General features: G+C 40.3%; 1 protein-coding gene across 5 annotated transcripts in view; it reads right to left on the reverse strand.

Moving 5' to 3' along the window:
• Positions 1 to 23,417, reverse strand: part of FNBP1L (formin binding protein 1 like) — a 137,033-nt gene extending 113,616 nt beyond the window's left edge. For all 5 annotated transcript variants that reach the window (XR_009493918.1, XM_059885075.1, XM_010803331.4 and 2 more), the window contains exon 1: positions 23,227 to 23,417. Coding sequence is in view for 4 of the 5 variants with exons in the window: in XM_059885075.1 (XP_059741058.1) it covers positions 23,227 to 23,250 (24 nt within the window). In the remaining variant the exon portion in view is untranslated. The remainder of the gene's footprint in view (positions 1 to 23,226) is intronic.
• Positions 23,418 to 23,887: the final 470 nt, after the last annotated feature.

Here is a 23,887-nt window from a genome sequence, read left to right on the forward strand (position 1 = left end):
TATTAGGTTGGTGCAAAAGTAATTGCAGTTTTACACTGCTAAAATTTGCCATTTGACACTGGAATACATTTGTAAATAAATGTGGTTATGTTATACATCATTTTAATGCGCATTTGTCACTTCATGTTTTTTATTAATTACATTCAGTTCAATTCAGTCGCTCAGTCGTGTCCGACTCTTTGCGACCCCATGAATTGCAGCACGCCAGGCCTCCCTGTCCATCACCAACTCCCGGAGTTCACTCAGACTCAAGTCCATCGAGTCAGTGATGCCATCCAGCCATCTCATCCTCTGTCGTCCCCTTCTCCTCCTGCCCCCAAGCCCTCCCAGCATCAGGGTCTTTTCCAATGAGTCGGCTCTTTGCATGAGGTGGCCAAAGTACTGGAGTTTCAGCTTCAGCATCATTCCCTCCAAAGAAATCCCAGGGCTGATCTCCTTTCAGAACGACTGGTTGGATCTCCTTGCAGTCCAAGGGACTCTCAAGAGTCTTCTCCAACACCACAGTTCAAAAGCATCAGTTCTTCGGCACTCAGCCTTCTTCACAGTCCAACTCTAACATACATACGTGACTACTGGAAAAACCATAGCCTTGACTAGACGAACCTTTGTTGGCAAAGTAATGTCTCTGCTTTTGAACATGCTATCTAGGTTGGTCATAACTTTCCTTCCAAGGAGTAAGCGTCTTTTAATTTCATGGCTGCAATGACCATCTGCAGTGATTTTGGAGCCCCCAAAAATAAAGTCTGACACTGTTTCCACTGTTTCCCCATCTATTTCCCATGAAGTGATGGGACCAGATGCCATGATCTTCGTTTTCTGAATGTTGAGCTTTAAGCCTACTTTTTCACTCTCCACTTGCGCTTTCATCAAGAGCTTTTTTAGTTCCTCTTCACTTTCTGCCATAAGGGTGGTGTCATCTGCATATCTGAGGTTATTGAGATTTCTCCCAGCAATCTTGATTCCAGCTTGTGTTTCTTCCAGTCCAGCGTTTCTCATGATGTACTCTGTATATAAGTTAAATAAACAGGGTGACAATATACAGCCTTGACGTACTCCTTTTCCTATTTGGAACCAGTCTGTTGTTCCATGTCCAGTTCTAACTGTTGCTTCCTGACCTGCATGCACATTTCTCAAGAGGTAGATCAGGTGGTCTGGTATTCCCATCTCTTTCAGAATTTTCCACAGTTTATTGTGATCCACACAGTCAAAGGCTTTGGCATAGTCAATAAAGCAGAAATAGATGTTTTTCTGGAACTCTCTTGCTTTTTCCATGATCCAGTGGATGTTGGAAATCTGATCTCTGGTTCCTCTGCCTTTTCTAAAACCAGCTTGAACATCAGGAAGTTCATGGTTCACGTATTGCTGAAGCCTGGCTTGGAGAATTTTGAGCATTACTTTACTAGCGTGTGAGATGAGTGCAATTGTGCGGTAGTTTGAGCATTCTTTGGCATTGCCTTTCTTTGAGACTGGAATGAAAACTGACCTTTTCCAGTCCTGTGGCCACTGCTGAGTTTTCCAAATGTGCTGGCATATTGAGTGCAGCACTTTCTTGCTGTTTATTTTATATTTATTTTAGACTAGAGAAATTATGTTAGACAAAAAGAAAACTCGAGTGATTTTCTTATTTGAGTTCAAAATGAGTTGTAAAGCAGCAGAGACAACTGGAAACACCAACATTTGGCCCAGGAACTGGTAACAAAAGTACAGTGCAGTGGGGGAGGTCAAGAAGTTTCACAAAGGAGCCGAGAGCTTTGAAGATGCGGAGCATGGCGGCCAGCCATCAGAAGTCGACAACAACCAACTGAAAGCATAGCTGAAACTGATCCTCCTACAACTACATGAAAAGTTGCCCAAGAACTCAATGCTGACCATTCTACAGTCGTTTGGCATTTGAAGCAAACTGAAAAGGTGAAAAAACTTGGTAAGTGGGTGCCTCATGAGCTGACTGAAAATCAGAAAAACTGTCACTTTAAAGTGTCATCTTCTCTTATTCTATGCAACAACAACAAACCATTTCTCGAATCATGACGTGATGAAATGTGGATTTTATATGACAATCAGTGACAACTAGTTTGATGGCTGGACCAAGAAACAGCTCCAAAGTACTTCCCAAAGCCAAACTTGAACCAGAAAGAGGTCATGGTCACTGTTTCATGGTCTGCTGCCCATCTGATCCACTACAGCTTTCTGAATCCCAGCGAAACCATTATATCTCAGAAGTATACTCAATCAATGAGATTCACTGAAAACTGCAATACCTACAGCTGGGCACTGATCAAAAGAAAGGGCCCTATTCTTCTCCACAACAGCGCCTGCCCGCATTTCATACAACCAATGCTTCAAAAGTTGAACAAACTGGGCTATGAAGTTTTGCCTCATCCGCCACATTCACCTGACCTCTCCCCAATCAACTACCACTTCTTCAAGCATCTCAACAACTTTTTACAGGGAAAATGCTTCCACAACCAGCAGGATGCAGAAAATGTTTTCCAAGAGTTCGTTGAATCCTAAAGCACAGATTTTTATGCTACAGGAATAAACAAACTTATTTCTCATCAGCAAAACTGAGTTAACTGTAATGGTTCCTATTTTGATTAATAAAAATGTGTTTGAGCCAAGTTATAATGATTTAAAATTCACAGTCTGAAACTGCAATTACTTTTTCACCAATGTAAATACCACTCTCCCAACCCTCTCACTGGAGAAAGCAATGCCACCCCACTCCAGTACTCTTGCCTGGAAAATCCCATGGATGGAAGAGCCTGGTAGGCTGCAGTCCATGGGGTCACCAAGAGTCAGACATGACAGAGCGACTTCACTTTCACTTTTCACTTTCATGCGTTGGAGAAGGAAATGGCAGCCCACTCCAGTGTTCTTGCCTGGAGAATCCCAGGTACGGGGGAGCCTGATGGGCTGCCATCATGGGGTCACACAGAGTCGGACACGACTGAAGTGACTTAGCAGCAGCAGCAGCAACCATCTCACATGGTCAGACTCTTCATCTTACTCATACTCTCACATCACTCTCTCTGAGCACACCATCCCCTAATCTGGGGGCTATCCTCACCCCACTAAGCCCTGACTTAACATTATAGGTCACCCTCCAGCACGCAAGTCCTCTTTAAGACTCTGATACTCAAGGTTCTGATACCCTGCTCCAGATCATCACAGCTTCCAACCTTGATTTTCTGTGAGGAAACCAACCTTGCTCAACCTCAGCTGAGGTGCTCAGAAGGCAGAAGAAAAACATCCTGCCATTCACCTCAGATTCTATTTTACATCCTTCATCTATCACTTTCCTACTTATTCCTAAATAAAGGATTCTTCCTTCACTTAGTTTGCTTATTATAAAACCAAAGTGAATTTGAATGTTTTACAGCCAGGTATTTTAAAAAATAAAGTTCCTCACAATTAAATAATTAGGTAATCTGTGTCTATAAGGTATTCAGAATTATAGAAAGGATGAGAATAAATAAATAAAAGGTAGGATATTAAAAATAGATGTTAATGTCTTATTATACCTTCTAGCTTACTAGGATAAAAATGTTTTAACCACAAAATGCATTAATGCAGTCTATGAGTACAGCTGGATATCTGAAACAGAAATATGAATTTTTCAAACTATACCAAAGTAAATCTTTTCTGCCCATCTGCCTTTATTGCTTGGGAAGGCTATGATTCTCAATTTTACAATGAATGATCTCTTCCTTTCAATTCACCTATATTTATATTTACAGCATTTTTCCTTTACTCCCATATCTGAGAAGCAATAATAGCTTTGTATTGTAATTTGTTTTTGGTTAAGAACATTTAAAGGTCTAATAAGAACTAGAAGAGCTTTATAGCATCAAGTGTACCAAGGTTATAAAATGGATATATACAACCTGTTATTTTGTAGATTAACATCTTTTTCTTTCATGTATTTAAGATAAAAATCTTGCTTGGTAGTAGCATAAATAAATCTAAATGATTTATACCTGCCCCAGTTTTTATTCCAACAGATAGTTCAGCAATTATTGCTTATGAAAAACATTTAGTAAGGCAGCATATTGCCATATTTATACATGTGGTTCAGACTCATTTTCCATTAATTTTTCATTCATTCACTTCGTAAAATAGCATAGCACCTACTTCTCTGTAACTTCCCTATCATCACTCTACACCAAACTTTTCTTGGAATACTTCAGTAGTTTCTTAACTGGTCTTTTCAGGTTTTTAGACATCCTGGAATTCATTTTTCCATTGTAACTAGAGTGATCTTTTCAAATATAAGAGTGATCATGTCAGGCTACAACTGTTAAAGAGCACTGATTCTGGGGCCCGATACCTAGATTCAAATCTAGAGTCTGCCATTTATTACCTGTGTTACCTCTGACAAACCACCTCTCAGTTTCCTGATATGTAAGATGGACAACATGTGTATCTTAAATGATTATAAGGGTTACATGAACTATGGTAAGTGCTCTGTGAATGGCAGTCTACTTCATCAACCTCAACCCTTTATCTGTTATTTTATTGTTCTAGCCATTTTGGAAGCTTTTTGTTTTTCCCATTTGAGAAAAGGGCCACATACCCTATGTTTGAGGGCCTTTGCACATGCTACACCCTATCTGAACTCACCCTTCTGCTCTCTCCCACATACTTGTTGCCTATTGGCTCCTCATCATTTTTCAGATCTCTGTCAACATTTTTTCCACAGGGAAACCATTCCTAGTGCTAAGTTGGGTTTTTACGTCACTATCACTTTAAAAGAATGTTGTTTCTCTCAGTCACAGTACTTACTGCTTTGGGTGACTATTTGACTAACAGCTATCCTTTCCACCATGCCTGTTTTTGCTCACATTATATCCTTAGGGCTCAGCTCAACAACCAATCAAGTTGTTGAATTAAATAAATGAATAATAACTGACACCTGTGCCATTCATTTAACGTCACCTGATGGCAGGTATTATTTTACAAATGTTAAAGTTTTGTGGTTTTTAATATGCATCATCATTCTAGATATCAAGAAAAGTTTAAAACAGGTAGATGTCACGTCAGATTCTGCCACTTGAGAAAACTCAAAATGGCCTCAGCTCTATCCTCCAACTGCCAAGCTTTAGAATGCAGTTATGATTGGGTAAATTAGATCCATGAGAAGCACTACAAAAAGGGGGAGGGGGCTTTGGAGTCACACAAACCTTTAGCTTTGCATGACAAAGGTTAACCTTTCTTATACTAGTTTCAACTTCTATAAAATGAAAATACTACCACTTACATCATAGAGCTGGCATGAAAATAAAAGAATATCAGAATGCCTGGCACACAGACATGTTCCAAATTTTAAGGTCCTCTCTCTCCTAAGTTTAACTCTTTTAAAAAGTCATTTGGCCAGAATTACAGAAAATGGCTTAAAATCTCTTACTTATTTATTACTTAACACTTTCCTTTAAAATGACTTGTGAAAATAATAGAGCAAGATAAAATAATTTTAAGAGATGGAAAAAATGAAGACAAGATAATAGGAATGAATTTGTAAACAGAATGCAAACAAAAAACCCTACATATTTGCTAACAATAAACCAGAAATGTGATAGTTTTCTAGCCATACGTTCAAAGTGAGAAATGTGAAACAGTCATAGGAAACAGTTTCTATACAATAAAAAGCTTGAGAAAAACTTCTCCCATGAGCCTCATAGAGGATGCACTATAAAGCAGTGGGTACTATTCTAAAAGTCCTTATGGTAAACTGACAAATTATTGAAAGTGAAAGTTGGTCAGTCATATCTGACGCTTTGTGACCCCATGGACTATACAGTCCATGGAATTCTCCAGACCAGAATACTAGAGTGGGTAGCCTTTCCCTTCTTCAGCAGAACTTCCCAACCTAGGGATCAAACCCAGGTCTCCCGCATTGCAGGCAGATTCTTTACCAGCTGATCCACCAGGGAAGCCCAAGAATACTGGAGTACGTAGCCTATCCCTTCTCCAGCAGATCTTTCCAACCCAGGAATTGAACTGGGGTCTCCTGCATTGCAGGCGGATTCTTTAAAAACTGAGCTATCAGGGAAGCCCAAATTTGTGAAAGCAAATTATTAGGACCTACAAAAAATAACCTCTCTGCATATACACTGATGGCTGGCTTCTCAACAAAGCAATTTGATAAAGACAGTGAGTATAACATTGATCATAAAGAATGAAAGTTCTAAATACAAGTATCAGAATTCATATCCTAGTTCTGCCATTCACTACAAAGCGGTTTTAGACAGAACACCTTAACCTCTGAGTCCCCAAAAGATACACTGCCTCAAATATATGAAAGAAAGAAAAGAAAGTGAAGTCGCTCAGTTGTGTTCGACTCTTTGTGACCTCATAGACTGTAGCCCACCAGGCTCCTCCATCCATGGATTTTCTAGGCAGAGTATTGGAGTGGGTTGCCATTTCCTTCTCCAGAGGATCTTCCCAACCCAGGGATCGAATCCAGGTCTTCCACATTGTAGGTAGACGCTTTACCATCTGAGCCACCGGGGAACAGTATCTTCCCAGCATCACAACTAAATTATTTTCTCAATATAGTACTAATGCCATCAATACTGGTTTTTGTTTATATTTTTACTAATACTACCATAGCAAATTAAAATGAACATTAAATTTAAAATTTAACTGAGTTTAACAGACATTTCTCTAAAAATATACAAATGCACAATAAGCACATGAAAAGTTCCTCAATACCATTTGTCATAAGGTAAAAACAAAACCACAATGAGATACCACTTCATATCCAAAATCAAAAGGTCAGCTGATAAGTTTTGGCAAGGATAAGGGTATGAAGAATATTGCTTGTGGGAATGTAAAATACAAAACAGTGTGAGATGCCTCAAACAGTTAAACAGTTACCATATAACTCAGGGATTCCACTCTTAAGTATATGCCCAAGAGAAAGTATATATCCACACAAAAACTTAGCCACAAATTTCAAAGCAGCAGTATTCACAACAGCCGAAAACAGAAACACCCCATATATCCATTAACCGCAGAAATGGATAAATAAAATGTGGTATATGCATAAAATGGAATAGTATTTAGTAATTAAAAAAAAATAATGAATTACTGATTTGTGTAATAAACACTGATGAACCTTGAAAATATTCTTATTGAAAAATGTCTGTCACAAATGACCATAAATTGTATGATTCCATTTATAAATATTATGAACATATTAAATGTCAAGAATAAGCAAATTTTTAGAGAAAGAAAGTACATTAGTGGTTTCCTAAAGCTGGTGGTAGGGGAGAGGGAGATACACAGAGTGATTCCTAACGGGTACTGACTTTCTTCTTAGGGCAACTGAAAAGTCACAGAAGAAAAGATCAGTGGTCACCAGTTAGGGAGGAAGGAGATATGAAGAACAGCACAGATGATTTTTAGGGCAGTGATATTACTCTGTATGATATAATTATGTTGGCTACATGTTATTATACATTTTCCTAAACCCACAGAATGCACAACACCAAGTGTGAACCCTAACGTAAACTATGAACTTTGGGTATTAATGATATGTCAGTGTAGGTTCATCAAGTGTAACAAATGAACCACTCTGGTGGAAGATGTTGAAAATGCGGGAGGCTAGGCATATGTAGGGGTAGGTAGCATATGGGAGATATCTCAATTTGGCTGTGAGCCTAAAACTGCTCTTTAAAAAGTTTATTAAAAAATCAGTGGTTGGGATAGGGAAGGATGAACAGGTACAGCACAGGGGGTGGGAGTTGGAAAGGTTTGTTGTTGTCACTGGCAAGGGGATGAAGAAATTATTTTTTACTGTAGTAAAATACTCAAAACTTATTATCTTAAATTAGCATCTTAAAAATATACAATTCAGTGATATTAAGTACATTTATACTGTTGTGCAACCATCACCAGAATTCTCTTCATCTTCAAAACTGAAACTCTACACCCATTAAACAGCAACCACCACTCTACTTTTTCTCTATGAATTTGACTAGGCACCTCAAATATATGGAATCATACAGTATTTGCCTTTTTATGACTGGTTTATTTCACTTGGGTTTCCAACTGAGCCCACACAAATATTTCACTGATAGCACAACATGTTCAAGGTTCATCAATGTTTTGTAGCTATGTCAGCATTGCCTTCCTTTTTGAGGCTAATAACATTTCATTGTATGTATACCCCATTTTGCTTTTACATTTATCTGCTGATGAATACATGGGTTCCTTCTACATCCTGGCTACTGTGAATAGATGTATGCATATCTCTTCAAGACCCTGCTTTCAATTCTTTTGGGTATATACCCAAAAATGGAATTGCTGAATCATATGGTAATTCTATGGTTAATTCCTGAGGAACTGCCATACTGTTTTTCACAGTGGCTGCACCATCTTACATTCCTACCAATAGTGCACAAGGGTTCTAATTTCTTCACATCCTCACCAACACTTATTATTTTTTGTTGTTTTAATAGCAGCCTTCCTCATAGGGATAAGATAGGCCACAGGGGAGTAAGACATAAAACTTTTCTGCATGATTCTTGGAATGGTGAATACATGACACTATATATTTCTCAAAACCTACAGAACTTCACAGAACAAAAAAAGAACCTTAAAATCATTGAGAAAGTCAAAGAATCCCAGGAAAGAACGCAGATTGTAATAAGAGAACCTAAATGAATTACAAATGTATGAAACTATCTCACTGAGGATGAGGGGAATGGTGCTGAACTAAGTAACTTTGAAAATGAATAATGTATAAAACTAAAGGGAAAAGGAAAACTGCACATATGTACTATACTTTAGCTGATAAAGTTGATTCCCAGAGGGCTATGGGCTAACAACTCCAATATTGCTATACATATACAGTGAAAAGGAACAAGCAAACGGATGCAGCCAAATAAGAGTTGTTAAAGAATTTACAGATAAACAAAGGGAACAGGCTAGAAGAATACATGTGGTAATGGATTACAGTTGGAGATATCAGGAAGAATTCATATTTAACTTAATATACAGACAGAGATGGTTAGCATAAAGAAATACTCATAAATACGTGTATATACATAGGTTAGTATACACATATATTTCTGTTTTATCAGCTGAGACTAAAACAAATAAAATACCAGTAACAATGAGCTCATCTAGCATCCATATATTGTTTTCTTTCTTTTCTTTACAACATTTAGCTTATTAGTTACAATCAAATATTTAAAATTGCATATTATATACAATAACATTGATTTAGAGATATTGCTTTCTTCACTTACACCATATATTGTTTTCTAATACCATTCTCCAATAAAAGGAACAGGGGCTCTTTACAGAAATGGCTGATTCTAGGACTGGGGCAAGAAATATGCAAGATGAATCTGTACCATTTTGTAGTCCCAGAAAGTAAGGAAGTACTCTTAAAAAAATCCTTATTGATGGATATGTGTTACAGTAATCAACTGAAAGATTTCCCATTGACCAAAATTGGACCAATCTGAGTAAAAGAATAAATGAAGAACTGGATTATAACTCAAAGCATAAATATCCTTGAGTCCATACTGATATAAATAAATGATTGAATAAATTAATTAATGGGAGATAAGAAGCAAATCTTCCATGCAGAAGAATTCCAAATAAATTATGTAGACACTCCACCCTAAAAAGGGGAAGCCTAACTTCTCTCTCTTTAAGGGTGGGCTACCCTTACTGCAGAAAGTGAAAAGGAACTAAAAAGCCTCTTGATGAACGTGAAAGAGGAGAGTGAAAAAGTTGGCTGAAAGTTCAACATTCAGAAAACGAAGATCATGGCATCCGGTCCCATCACTTCATAGCAAATAGATGGGGAAACAGTGGAAACAGTGTCAGACTTTATTTTTTGGGCTCCAAAATCACTGCAGATGGTGATTGCAGCCATGAAATTAAAAGACGCTTACTCCTTGGAAGCCAAGTTATGACCAACCTAGATAGCATATTGAAAAGCAGAGACATTACTTTGCCAACAAAGGTCCGTCTAGTCAAGGCTATGGTTTTTCCAGTGGTCATGTATGGATGTGAGAGTTGGACTGTGAAGAAAGCTGAGCACCAAAGAATTGATGCTTTTGAACTGTGGTGTTGGAGAAGACTCTTGAGAGTCCCTCGGACTGCAAGGAGATCCAACCAGTCCATTCTAAAGGAGATCAGTTCTGGGTGTTCTTTGGAAGGACTGATGCTAAAGCTGAAACTCCAATACTTTGGCCACCTCATGTGAAGAGCTGACTCACTGGAAAAGACTGATGCTGGGAGGGATTGGGGGCAGGAGGAGAAGGGGACGACAGAGGATGAGATGGCTGGATGGCATCACCGACTCTATGGACATGAGTTTGAATGAACTCCAGAAGTTGGTGATGGACAGGGAAGCCTGGCGTGCTGCAATTCACGGGGTTGCAAAGAGTCAGACACGACTGAGCGACTAAACTGATCCATAGTGACTTCCTTTCAAAGAGTACAAGAAGGAAGGTGGGAGGAATCACTTTACAGTGGAGAAACCTGACAAACACTACTTCAGCCAGGAGACTGAGATCAGTATCAATAATGATAAATCTTGTTGATAATATATACCCTTTCATCCTATGAAAATGGCACATGATCATCCTCCCCAAAACCAGTAATCCCAGTCTGACCATGACTAAAAAAGCAAATTCCCAAAGAAAGGCATCCTACAATTTTACCTGACTAAAATGGTAGCTCAGATGGTAAAGAAGCTGCCTGAAATGCAGGAGACCCCCCAGATTCCTGGATGGAGAAGATGCCCTGGAGAAGAGAATCGCAACTCCCTCCAAAGAGGAGCCTGTCAGGCTACAAATCATGGGGTCACAAAGATTCGGACTCGGCTGTCAACTTTCACTTTCAGTACTCCTCTAAACTCTCAAGCGGATCAAAAACAGGAAAGTCCAAGAAAATGTCACAGACAAGAAATGCCTAAGGAGACATGGCAATTAAATGTAACGTGGAACAGAAAAATAAATTAGGTAAAAACTAAAGAAATTTGAATAAACTAAGCACTTTAGTTAATAATAATGCATCAATATTGGTTCATTAACTGTAACAAATGTACCATTCTAATACATGAATTTCAAGAAAAAAAATTTTTTTAAGTAACTGCCACTAACCCCACTGACTGATGGCCTCTTACTCTGCAAACAGTTTTATAGTTTGGCATTGTATCCAGGTGACCAAGAGACCTGGGAAATTACCAGAGATCTTCACTATTTCCAAGATCCAGGAAAACTTTTCACTCACAAATAAACTTGTAGACTCCTACTTCAGCACCCTTTCCTCAGTCCCTGCAGTGCCTTTACTCAGTCTGAGGACAGGTCATTTCACTATGCCCTGCCCATCAACTGTGGATACTTGCTCAAAACATTCGTCTGTTCTAGCAAGAGATGTCCGCAGGGCACAGTGTGCCGATCAAGAAGCAGCCACTGGACTGCAATGAAGAAATTTAAGTCCTTCACCCACCAGGTCTCTTAAAATGATGGTGGGCTGTGTTAGACCCCTTAAGAATTCACCTCTAAAATATCTGCTGTCACTTACACAGCTGCCTTTTATTAACTCCCATGCTATTATTCAACTATGTATGTATCTACAAATATATATACGTAGCTGGATATAGATGTGTATCTATGAAGCCATCATTAACTCCTTAGGGACAGAGACTATAAATTCTGTGTTTTGGGTTGCCTTATACTCTTTCTAATAGAATCCTAATTCTATCCAGGTGGCAATTTACCCAGCTTTGGACACTGAAACCTAAGGGGAAGTTTGCTGCAGGGTTTCTGAAAGTATATGCCTTCCTGATAAAGAGGCAGACATAGCTGATGTTCCTCTTTTCTTTTTCTATTTTTCCTTTCTTTCTCTTTTGGTCTTAATAGCAGACATGATGGTTGGAGCTACAACCATTGCGATGTACTCATCGCAATCCTAAGGAAAAGTCCAAAGCAGCTGCACAGATGCTAACTGACAGTGTTAAGTTTATAAACCCATGCCAGTGACTGCCTACCTCCAAATTGCTTGTCATATAAGACAAACTATTTAAGCACCTACCAGTAAAAAGAGGAATTAAATCAAGCTGTGGCTCCCAACACCATCAACAGCAATGATAAATATGACATCAAAAGAAAGACTATAGTTAACCTCCTGCACTGTCACAACAGGACTGGAAAAGAGAAACAGTATCTGAACAAGCCCAAGGTAAACTATAAAACAAAATCCTTTAAAAGACTTTTAACAGCCCAAACCCTAAACTTAGGGCATTATCAGAGCTCAGTATGTCCTAATCTTAACAGACATCTTTCCAGGGTCCTAAGATCACAAAATATGTAAGTCTGTTAATGAACCCCTGGCTTTCATGGTGGTCCACTGGTTAAGAATCCACCTTGCAATGCAGGGGACACCGGTTTGATCTCTGATCCAATAAGATCCCACACACTGCAGGGCAACTATGCCCATGTGCCACAACTACTGAGTCTGCTCTGAAGCCAGCAACTGCAACTATCGAGCCCACATGCCATGGCCACTGAAGGCCACACGCCCTAGAGCCCATGCTCTGCAAAAAGAAGCCACCGCAATGAAAAGCGCAGCCCACACACTCCATCTAGAGAGTAACCTCTGCTCTCTGCAACTAGAGAAAGCCCACAGGCAGCAACCAAAAAAAAGGGGAAAAAAGCAATAAGGAAGCTTTGGATATTATGCAAGGATAATAAAACTAAACACAATAAAATAAAAACCTATCTTTAATATTCACAAATAACTAAGTTAAGATATTGCTCCAAGATGCAAGAAGAAGATGCTATTTTAAAAGTACATTCAGGGAAGTCCCCTGGTGGTCTAGCGGTTAGGATTTGGTGCTTTCACTGCCATGGCCTAAGTTCTAACCCTGATTTGGAACCTAAAGTCCCACAAGCTGCACAGTGTGGCAAAAAAAAAAAAAAAATTCAGAAAACAAGCAAAAAACAACAAAAAGTAGCTCTTGGAAATTAAAAACGTAATAGCAAAAATTAAAAACTCAACCTAAGAATTTCCAGTTTCCAATAGTGGCAGGCTTGGTTATTTGAAGCATCTATGACTATTTCACTGGATAAAATCTTTAAAATATGGATAAAATCTATTTCAAAAATTTTAAAGCACCAAGACAAGTCAAGATAATAAGGAATTACAAAGTCACAAGTGAAGTAAAATTAGAATCCAGAAAGGGAAAAAGGCACATACCACCTATTTTGCCTTAAGGATATTTGCCAATCCTGAAAATCAGGATTTTTGTTTTAGTAACAATACAAGAAATGTTGGGAGAAATATCAATAACCTCAGATATGCAGATGACACCACCCTTATGGCAGAAAGTGAAGAGGAACTCAAAAGCCTCTTGATGAAAGTGAAAGAGAAGAGTGAAAAAGTTGGCTTAAAGCTCAACATTCAGAAAACGAAGATCATGGCATCCGGTCCCATCACTTCATGGCAAATAGATGGGGAAACAGTGGAAACAGTGTCAGACTTTATTTTGGGGGGCTCCAAAATCACTGCAGATGGAGACTGCAGCCATGAAATTAAAAGACGCTTACTCCTTGGAAGGAAAGTTATGACCAACCTAGATAGCATATTCAAAAGCAGAGACATTACTTTGCCAACAAAGGTCCGTCTAGTCAAGGCTATGGTTTTTCCAGGGGTCATGTATGGATGTGAGAGTTGGACTGTGAAGAAAGCTGAGCGCCAAAGAATTGATGCTTTTGAACTGTGGTGTTGGAGAAGACTGTTGGGAGTCCCTTGGACTGCAAGGAGATCCAACCAGTCCATTCTAAAGGAGATCAGTCCTGGGTGTTCTTTAGAAGGAATGATGCTAAAGCTGAAACTCCAATACTTTGGCCACCTCATGTGAAGAGTTGACTCACTGAAAAAGACTCTGATGCTGGGAGGGATTGGGGGCAGGAGGAGAAGGGGACGACAGAGGATGAGATGGCTGGATGGCATCACCGACTCGATGGACATGAGTTTGGGTAAATTCGGGGAATTGGTGATGGACAGGGAGGCCTGGCGTGCTGTGATTCATGGGGTCGCAAAGAGTGGGACACGACTGAGTGACTAAACTGAACTGAACCTTACGAGAGATATGGAGACAAAAATCAAAATCCGACAGCAACACAAAGGAATTTCAAGCCCTGAACTTGGTTTAAGGTGGTCCCAGAGTATTAAAAAGCAGAGACATTACTTTTCAACAAAGGTCCCTGTAGTCAAAGCTATGGTTTTTCCAGTAGTCATGTATGGATGTGAGAGGTGGACTATAAAGAAGGCTGAGTGCTGAAGAATTTATTGATGCTTTTGAACTGTGATGTTGGAGAAGACTCTTGAAAGTCCCTTGTTGGAGAAGACTCTTGAAAGTCCCTTGAACTGCAATATCAAACCAGTTAATCCTAAAGGAAACCAACTCTTAATATTCACTGAAAGGACTGATGGCTGAAACTGAAGCTCCAATACTTTGGCCACCTGATGAGAAGAGCCGACTCATCAGAAAAGATCCTGATGCTGGGAAAGATTGAAGGCAAGAGAAGGGGATGACAGAGGACCAGATGGTTGGATGGCATCTCTGATTCAATGGACATGAGTCTGAGCAAGCTATAGGAGATGGTGAAGGACAGGGAAGCCTGGCGTGCTGCAGTCCATGGGGTCGCAAACAGTTGGATGTGACCGAGCAACTGAACAACAGACTAGGAGTGACCCCAGGCACATGGCAGAAGAAAATACAAAGCTTATACATACAATGGGAGTATGCAACATTCTTTACTATTTGCTGCTGCTCCTGCTAAGTCGCTTCAGTCGTGTCCGACTCTGTGTGACCCATAGACAGCAGCCCACCAGGCTCCCCCGTCCCTGGGATTCTCCAGGCAAGAACACTGGAGTGGGTTGCCATTTCCTTCTCCAATGCATGGAAGTGAAAAGTCAAAGTGAAGTCGCTCAGTCGTGTCTGACTCTTGGTGACTCCATGGACTGCAGCCTACCAGGCTCCTCCGTCCATGGGATTTTCCAGGCAAGAGTACTGGAGTGGGGTGCCATTGTTACTAGTAAATGTTAATAGTAAAGAATGTTGGTCTAAGTCAACATCTAACATCTTAGATGGTCTAAGTCCAGAAAATTATTCAAAAGCAATGGTTTCTTTGTTTATTTAAAAGCTACTTACCATAGCAGTTTCAATGATTTTTATTTTTATTATTTATAATGGAAAAAAATCTCAACTAGCCACCATTAACATTTTTTTAAAATCTATCAGAATCACCTTATAATTTCTCTACTCTGAAAATCAATCTTTTATGTTTTCCTAATTCATTTAACTCTCAGACCACTTACATTCACATTATTCATACATAATGACCCATTAATAATCAAAGCATGTAACAGACATTGTTCTCATTTTTAGAATCCAAAGGGCCGTCAAATAGGCTATATATAAGATAATCATTTGCACTCAAATAATCAAGGAAATGAGAATTCAACACCTAACTTAACTGAGAAACTTCATGTGAAAAAACAGAATTAAATTTCAAATTATAAAAAGGGCCCCTAGTATTAAACAAAAATAAGAGAAATATACATGTCGGGGGGAAAAGCACTAAAATAACCTTCATTTTGACATGATTTGATGATAGAGTTCTTAGCAATTCACTAATTCCCTCATTCAACAAATCTTTCAGTGCTTATTACATACCTATTCCTTTTCTACAAATTCAGAATACAGCAAGAACACAAAAGGAACAAAACAGATGACTTTCATGGTCCAGAAACAACAAAATAATGGTGTGCCAAAAATAGGAAAATCTGATTCTATACATTTTTATTGTTCAACATGCAACAAATATATACAAATATTGCACATATTTCACAAGGTACTGTTTAAAGTGTGACTAGTTCTCTATCAAGAACTTATATGAACATTGCTAATATATGGAACAAGTTTGTTTCCTATAAAACAAAAACATTTTATATAATATTTTCCTACTAGTTTTTAATATACAGCAAATATGACTATGTTCCTCAAAAAGAGGATTTTTTTGTTTTTTGCTAGTCAGATGCAAATGTTTAAAGTTGAAGGTTATGAAATAAGATACTATTTGTAAGTACACACAGAAGATGCTCCATTATTACAAACCATTATTGTTCTCTTGTCCTATTTTCTGCCTTCACACAGGGGCTGATAAGAAAAAATAAGCAGAACAGGCTTTTAAAGTTTCCAGCCAAACCTATACTTTATAGATTGGGGGAAGAAGAGAGTGCTTTTCTTTTTTTTAAGATAAAAGGGAGGGGAGTGGAAATGAGTGGTTTAAGGAAGTAGCAATGAAGAGGAGACTGGCTTACTCTCCAGCCTCCACCTTATTATTGTTAGGAGAGAATAGCAGCATAAGTAAGTGTCTCCATTGACTGTCGCCCTCCTTAACTAGTAACAACAGTAATACAATGTTGAACACAACAATTTCTACTCAAAAAAAGGTAATGTAAGACATATTTATACCATTACTATTTTCCAAAGACTTGAATATGCAAGAAATAAATATAAGGGGGTAGTCCCATAAGAAAGGTAATATCCAGAATGTATACTCTAGAGGGAGGGGGTTAGGAGGAACTGGTCAACAGAGGCTATTCTGAACAGTGATATCAATACACGGGAATATTCTAGAGTTAGGAAAGTAGTATCACCTCAAAATGACTCTAATTCATAAGTCTGACATTATAAGCCTTAATAAATCTTACCATACATCGCATTTCCCTGGTGGCTCAGATGGTAAAAATCCGCCTGCAATGCTGGAGACCTGGGTTCAATCCCTGGGTTGGGAAGATCCCCTGGAGGAGGGCACGGTAACCCACTCCAATATTCTTGCCTGGAGAATCCCTATGGACAGAGGAGCCTGGCGGGCTACAGTCCATGGGGTCGCAAAGAGTCGGACACAACTGAGCGACTAAGCACACACATCACATAGTGTTTCCCCATAATAGACACTCAATCATTACTTCATTTTTTAAACCAAATTTCTACAGTACTTTCACGGCCTTTGAAAAAACAATGCAGCTCACAAGATTAGGACTTTTCTCTGTCAGCCGTTTCTAAATAAGTATACTCTAAAAAAATCTTAAGTAAAACCAAGATTTGGTCTAAACACTAGAGACTACAATGGGACCAAACTCCTTCGAGCTATAAAAATCTACATGTGGTCTATGATTTCATCAGCTATTTGGGTTTTTCTCTCCCTCTTTCAGTTTTTCTGTGATATAACTGACATGCATCACTATATAAGTTTAAGGTACAGCATAATGATTTGACTTACATAGATCACAAAATGATTACCACAGTAAGTTCAATGAACATCATCCCATACAGATACAAAATTAAAGAACTAAAAAAAATTTAACCCTTAGGATTTACTCTCTCGACAACCTGCCTATATAACGTTGTTTAGCTGTTAAGTCGTGTCCGACTCTTTTGCAACCCCAATGACTGTAGCTCTCCAGGCATTTCTGTACATGGGATTTCCCAGGTTTATAATAGCCAGGACATGGAAGCAACCTAGATGTCCATCAGCAGATGAATGGATAAGAAAGCTGTGGTACATATACACAATGGAGTATTACTCAGCCATTAAAAAGAATACATTTGAATCAGTTCTAATGAGGTGGATGAAACTGGAGCCTATTATACAGAGTGAAGTAAGCCAGAAGGAAAAACACCAATACAGTATACTAACGCATATATATGGAATTTAGAAAGATGGTAACGATAACCCTGTATACGAGACAGCAAAAGAGACACTGATGTATAGAACAGTTTTATGGACTCTGTGGGAGAGGGAGAGGGTGGGAAGATTTGGGAGAATGGCATTGAAACATGTGAAATGTCATGTATGAAACGAGATGCCAGTCCAGGTTCAATGCACGATGCTGGATGCTTGGGGCTGGTGCACTGGGACAACCCAGAGGGATGGTATGGGGAGGGAGGAGGGAGGAGGGTTCAGGATGGGGAACACATGTATACCTGTGGTGGATTCATTTTGATATTTGGCAAAACTAATACAATTATGTAAGGTTTAAAAATAAAATAAAATTAATTAAAAAAAAAAAAAAAAGAATACTGGAGTAGGTTGCCATTTCCTTCTCTGGGGGATCTTCCCAACCTAGGGACTGAACCCACGTTTCCTGCATTGGCAGGCAGATTCTTTACCACTGAGCCACTAGAGATACCTTCATATAGAATATACAATACTGTTAATTATATTTACCACATTGTACATTACATCCCTGGTACTTAAAACTAGAAGTTTATACCTTTGGACTGTCTTCATCCAATTTCCTTCCTCTCCTCCCCTACCTTCACCACGAATCTCTCTGTGAGTTTGTTTTCTAACTGTAACTTATCTACAACACTATGTTAGTTCATTATATAACATAGTAATTCAGTATTTCTAAACATTTCTAAATGATCACCACAGCAAGTCGAGTTACCATTTCATTGGCTATTTTGGCAGTCACATCATCAGGTGAATTTACAAGAACTACCTTTAGAGGTCAGTTTTTTCCCAATCTGTAAAAACTATTAACCCAAATACTACAACTTGAGTTCATCATTTTGGCTTCAGATCATTTAGACCTTCAATTGTTAATAACTAGACCACCTAAATTTATCATCACCTACTAAGGCTTTCGGAACCATAAAAGCTTCCTCAAGGATCCAATTATTAATCAGTAATCAATACTCTCGGAGAAAGCAATGGCACCCCACTCCAGTACTCCTGCCTGGAAAATCCCATGGACGGAAGAGCCTGGTAGGCTGCAGTCCATGGGGTAGCTAAGAGTCGGATACGACTGAGTGACTTCACTTTCACTTTTATGCATTGGAGAAGGAAATGGCAACCCACTCCAGTGTTCCTGCCTGGAGAATCCCAGGGACGGGGGAGCCTGGTGGGCTGCCGTCTATGGGGTCACACAGAGTCGGACACGACTGAAGTGACTTAGCAGCACCAGTAATCAATACTCTGGGTAATGCAATGAACTATTAATTCAAGTGGGCAAACATGTATGATCACGAACAGTCAATGTATTAGTGAAAACAAAAAGATTAACCCAGGCCCTACACTCAAGGACTCAAAAGCTTAGTTTTACACGTTTACAATGTAAGTGTTAATACAGAACTGCTACCAAAGATAGGAAGTATTAAAGGGTAAAGACTAGAAGTGTAAAATAAAGAATTCACTGAATCTATCAACCAATGCACATTTTTTAATTTCTTCCAAAAAGGTATCAAGAGCTTTGTCATATGCACCTAGCTAGAAATATGATGAACATAATGATGGCTTTCAAATTATACACTCTGAAAACTAAGGGCCAAAAATCATAGACCAGGAAACTAAGGCACAAAAAAGGTTTATGTATCCCTATAAATTAAGTCAGACATTTGAACCTACTTCCTAATTTCCAAACTAGTTCCCTCATTTCCCTAATGAGGAGAGAGCAAATTTTTTAATAAATCAGGATATGAATGTGACCTATGCAAACATTTTTTTCTATCTATATATACACTCACAATCCATACATAAACTGATTTTTTTTCTCATTGACCTTTAACTTGCTCCTCAAAAGACTAAAAAGCTATCGCCTAATAAATAAAAGATAGGACTTCTCCAATTTCTAATTTCCTTATTTGTAAAAAGGGCTAATCATTACAAAATCTATGCTTTGCAAAATTATTAATTCATATTTAGACTTCTCTATCTACCATTCTTCCTATGGCAATAAAGAAATCAACATAATAAACAATGCATTCTGAAGAAATGAATGTCACCTCTTTGAGTGATACCACCCAGAACACAGAACCCAGAACTGAGTCCCTAGCATATATTCACTACCTTACTTAAACGCCCATTTGGAACACAGGAAATCTCTTAAAGCACAATTTATTACCAGTTAACTTATATCCCCAAACAAATATCTGACACAACCAATTTAACCTATTACTATTAGTTCTGTACCCCAGAGTCAGTATTAGAATGGTTTAATTTTATAACTTTATTCTCAAGTTTAACGTAAGACTTAAGATAGCAATAAACTCCAATGAATATTATAAGAAATAAACAAGTTTGAGTGCATAACTGCTTTATCATATTTTCTTTTGTTAACAGTATGTTCTCAGTGAGGTTTAACTTTGGGACAATAATGTGATCCTACAGATGAAAATAATATTAAGAACTGATTTCTCAATTCAAATTTTCAATAGAATTTTCCCAGCCTCAAATTCCTCAATGGCAAGAGCAGGTGTTTGTTACAATCATATCAAACCACAATATCCTTATTCAAAACTGCGATTTGTAAAAATAAATAAATAAAAACAACAACAGGAAATCTACGCCTTGCCAATGCAAGACACAGGTTCAATCCCCGATTCGCCAAAATCCCACATGCAGCAGAGCAACTAAGCCCATGCTCCACAATAGCCGGAGAACAGCAATACTGAGCCCACCTGCCACAACTAAAACCATTTGTGCCTAATTTTGAGGTACCAGAGTCTGAGTCAATCTAGTGCATGCTTTGCCAAGCACACAGGATTGGCAGAGTGGGGATACGGGTGCGGTGACAGAAGGAATCCAAATTTCTTTACCAGACCAGGAATTCAAGTATGAATGCTTCAAATAGCTTCTTTATCATTAAATCATTGTGAATATGGGTCAACCATGGAATTACATTCTTTTATTAATGTTTCCCTGACATTAATTTTGCTTGAACCTGGGGCTTCCCAGGTGAGTCCCTGGTAAAGAAACAGGTTCCATCCCTGAGTCAGAAGCAGCCCTGGAAAAGGAAATGGCAACCCACTCCAGTATTCTTGCTGGGAAATTCTATGGACAGAGGAGCCTGGCAGGCTACAGTCCACAGGGTTGAAAAGAGTCGGCTACGACTTGAACACGCACGCCGCAACTATTGAAGCCCACATGCCCTAGAACCAGAGCTCCACAAGTGAAGCCACTGCAAAGAGAAGCCCCTGCTCTCTGCAACTAGAGACAGCAACAAAGACCCAGCACAGCCAAACTTAAATAAATAAATAACTGTAAAAACCCAGGAAATCTACTCAAGTTTTTCTAAGGCCTCTTCTGGTGCAAACAGTTCTCTATACCAATTTCTACTTACTTAAGGTGTAAGCATCCAGTTGATATTAGTTGATTCCATGTTATTTAATTCCTAATATTTCCCTCAAACCACTAAAAAAAACAAGTTAAAAAACCTGAATATATGAAATTTTAAGAGAAAAATTAAATTTTTTTATTTCAAAAGGATACAAAATAATTTTTAGGTATAACAGAAATTCCCACCTCCTCTATGATTTACCTTTTTAAATTGCTGAAAAACTACTCAAACGCTGAACGTAAATCACTGAATTAGGAGACAGGTAACTGCTTCTGATTGTATTATATTTTTAAATTAAAATATTTTTAAAGATCACATTTTAGTCTTCACTAAAACATTTTGCTTCTCCTTAAAATTGTTTTTTTTTTTAATTGCTTTTCAACAGTGTTATACAAAGCAATTTTTTCCAGTCTAAATTAAATCTAAATAATATTCCTCCACTATTTTATTAGTTATATACTTTTTAAAGTATTCTGCTTACATTCTTCCTTCCTCTGAAACGTGGATCATATAAGCATGTAAAAATAAAAATATTTTCTAATTATAAAATTGGAAAATAAAACATGTTCATCTCCTTTAATTAGGACAAACTATAATCAATTATAGAATGTCCTATGTCAGTGGAAGAGATCAATAATGCCTGAGACTCTAACCAAGTAAAAAATTAAAGCTCACATAATTTACTACACAATCCTCCCCAAAACAGGTATAATTAATTCTATCTAAGAACGTAAATGGAGGGGCCCCTGGGGTATTTTCTCTTGGGCGGTGTGTTTACAGAATGGGCAAACACTTGCTTAGAATGTTGCAGATTTCTGGGCTGGCTTAAGTTCATCAACTAGATGAACTCTAAAGTTCAATTCTAAGATTCCCAACTGTGAGTAAAACGCGAAACATAATAAACATTGTGCCCTTCAATTAACCGATCTGCCTTCACTGCCACCCTAACTGGATGCATGGAGACAAAAAACTTCTTTCTCTTGCAGGAGATACTGGTTAACAAAAGGCAAGGAAAACATGCACAGGTGGGATAAAAAGGCGGAATGGCTGAAATCAGGAGGATCTCGGGACAGCGCCCCCACGTTCGTCCCTCCGCGGCACCTGAGAAATCACTGCCCGCCACACCTCCACCCTTCCCGTGGAGGCGTCACGAGCCAATTCTCTAACCTATTACAGTCCACCCTCACCTGGCCTGACACTGGGCATTGTCTAGAATCTTCAGCGCCCAAGAAAGGCAAGTAGGAAAAAGAAAGAAAAGCGAGAGGAGGAGTGAGAATAAAGAACAACGGAAGGGAAGTAAAGCAATCGGGAAACCGCACGACCTGGGGAAAACTGGCTTCCCCGTCGATCACTCAATTTAATTCAGATCACAAAAGCCACCCCCCCTAGCTCAAGATAGCAGCCAGACGTGGCCCAGCTAGAGTCCCCGAAGCCACTCCGGTCAGAGCAACGAGACACGGAGAGGGAAATGGGCGTGTGGGCTGGGCCTGGCTGGCCAGAGGCCGGACTCCGAACAAAGCCGCCCGGCTCCCCCTACCTGGGGCTACGGCGGCGGGCGGTGCCTCGCGGCTCCCTGCGTCGCCCCGGTCCGGAGACGCCCTCGCCCCAGGGACCCTCGCCCGGGCTCTGGGCCGCGGCGAGCCCCCTCCCCGCCCGCGAACAGCGCCCCTTTGGGACAATGGGCCCCCTCCCCCGCCTCTGGGAGGGGAGGTACAAAGGCAGAGAAGCGCGGCCCGGCACGGAGCCAGGCGTCCGGAAAGTGAAGGCGAAGGAGAAGAGAGAGAAACCCAAAGGATGGCGGCGGACGCGGCAACCGGCGGGTAGCTCCCCTGGCCGTCCAATTCGCTGCCCTCAGCCCCACCGCCGCGGCAGGGGCGGGAGCGCGGACCAGCAGCCTCTCAAGCCCTGCCTTGAGGGAAGAGGGGTTCGCACACAAAGAACAGCAGTACCCCCACCCTCTGCCAGCGCCGGGGACCGCCCGACGCGCTCCGGTCGCCGACGCCTGCTCAGCCCGAGTCCCTCCAGGGCCAGGGTCCGCGCGGGCCGCCCCTCTCCCCGACTCACCCACAGCTCCGTGCCCCAGCTCATGGTGGATCCTGAGGCGACTCGAGCCGCCTGGCTGCCCGCTGTCCGTCCGTCCGTCGGCTCTGCCGTCAGTCTGCCCGACCTCCCACTGGCGGGCTCGCGGCTCGGCTGCTCAGCCTCCAAAGGTGCCGCCACCGCCGGGTTCCCCAGTGAGTGAGAAAGACGCGACTGGAGGAGCCGTCGCCGACGCCGCGTCCCCGCCTCCCGGAGCCGGCTGGGAGGGGGCCAGGGCCGAGGGGAGGCGGGACGCGGAGAGGGGAGGGGGCGGGGCGCGATGCACCCTGGGATCTGGGCGGACCGGTGCTTGCCCGCCAAGGAGGGCAGGGTCCGCTCTGACTGGAGGGTCTACGGTTCGCACAACTCTTCCTTCCCGCCCAATCTCTGTTTCCCCTACCTCCGGGCTCGGACTGTCCCACCGCCGCCAGAGCCACTCGAATATCTGTCTCCAAAAAGGAAAGGGAGAGAAGGAAAAGTCGCCCACCGCCCTTCTCTGCCGTGTCCCCTTATATGAGGCGGCTCTTTACTGCCTCTTGCCTCCTCCGCTTGGGAGAAACCCAGACAAGGAAACCTCATCCAAATCCTTGGGTTTAGATTGTGGAGAGTTGTATTTTATTTATAAGGAAAAAAAGTCTTAATGGTT

This window comes from Bos taurus, chromosome 3 (assembly GCF_002263795.3).
Source record: "Bos taurus isolate L1 Dominette 01449 registration number 42190680 breed Hereford chromosome 3, ARS-UCD2.0, whole genome shotgun sequence".
Classification (NCBI taxonomy): Eukaryota; Metazoa; Chordata; class Mammalia; order Artiodactyla; family Bovidae; genus Bos; species Bos taurus.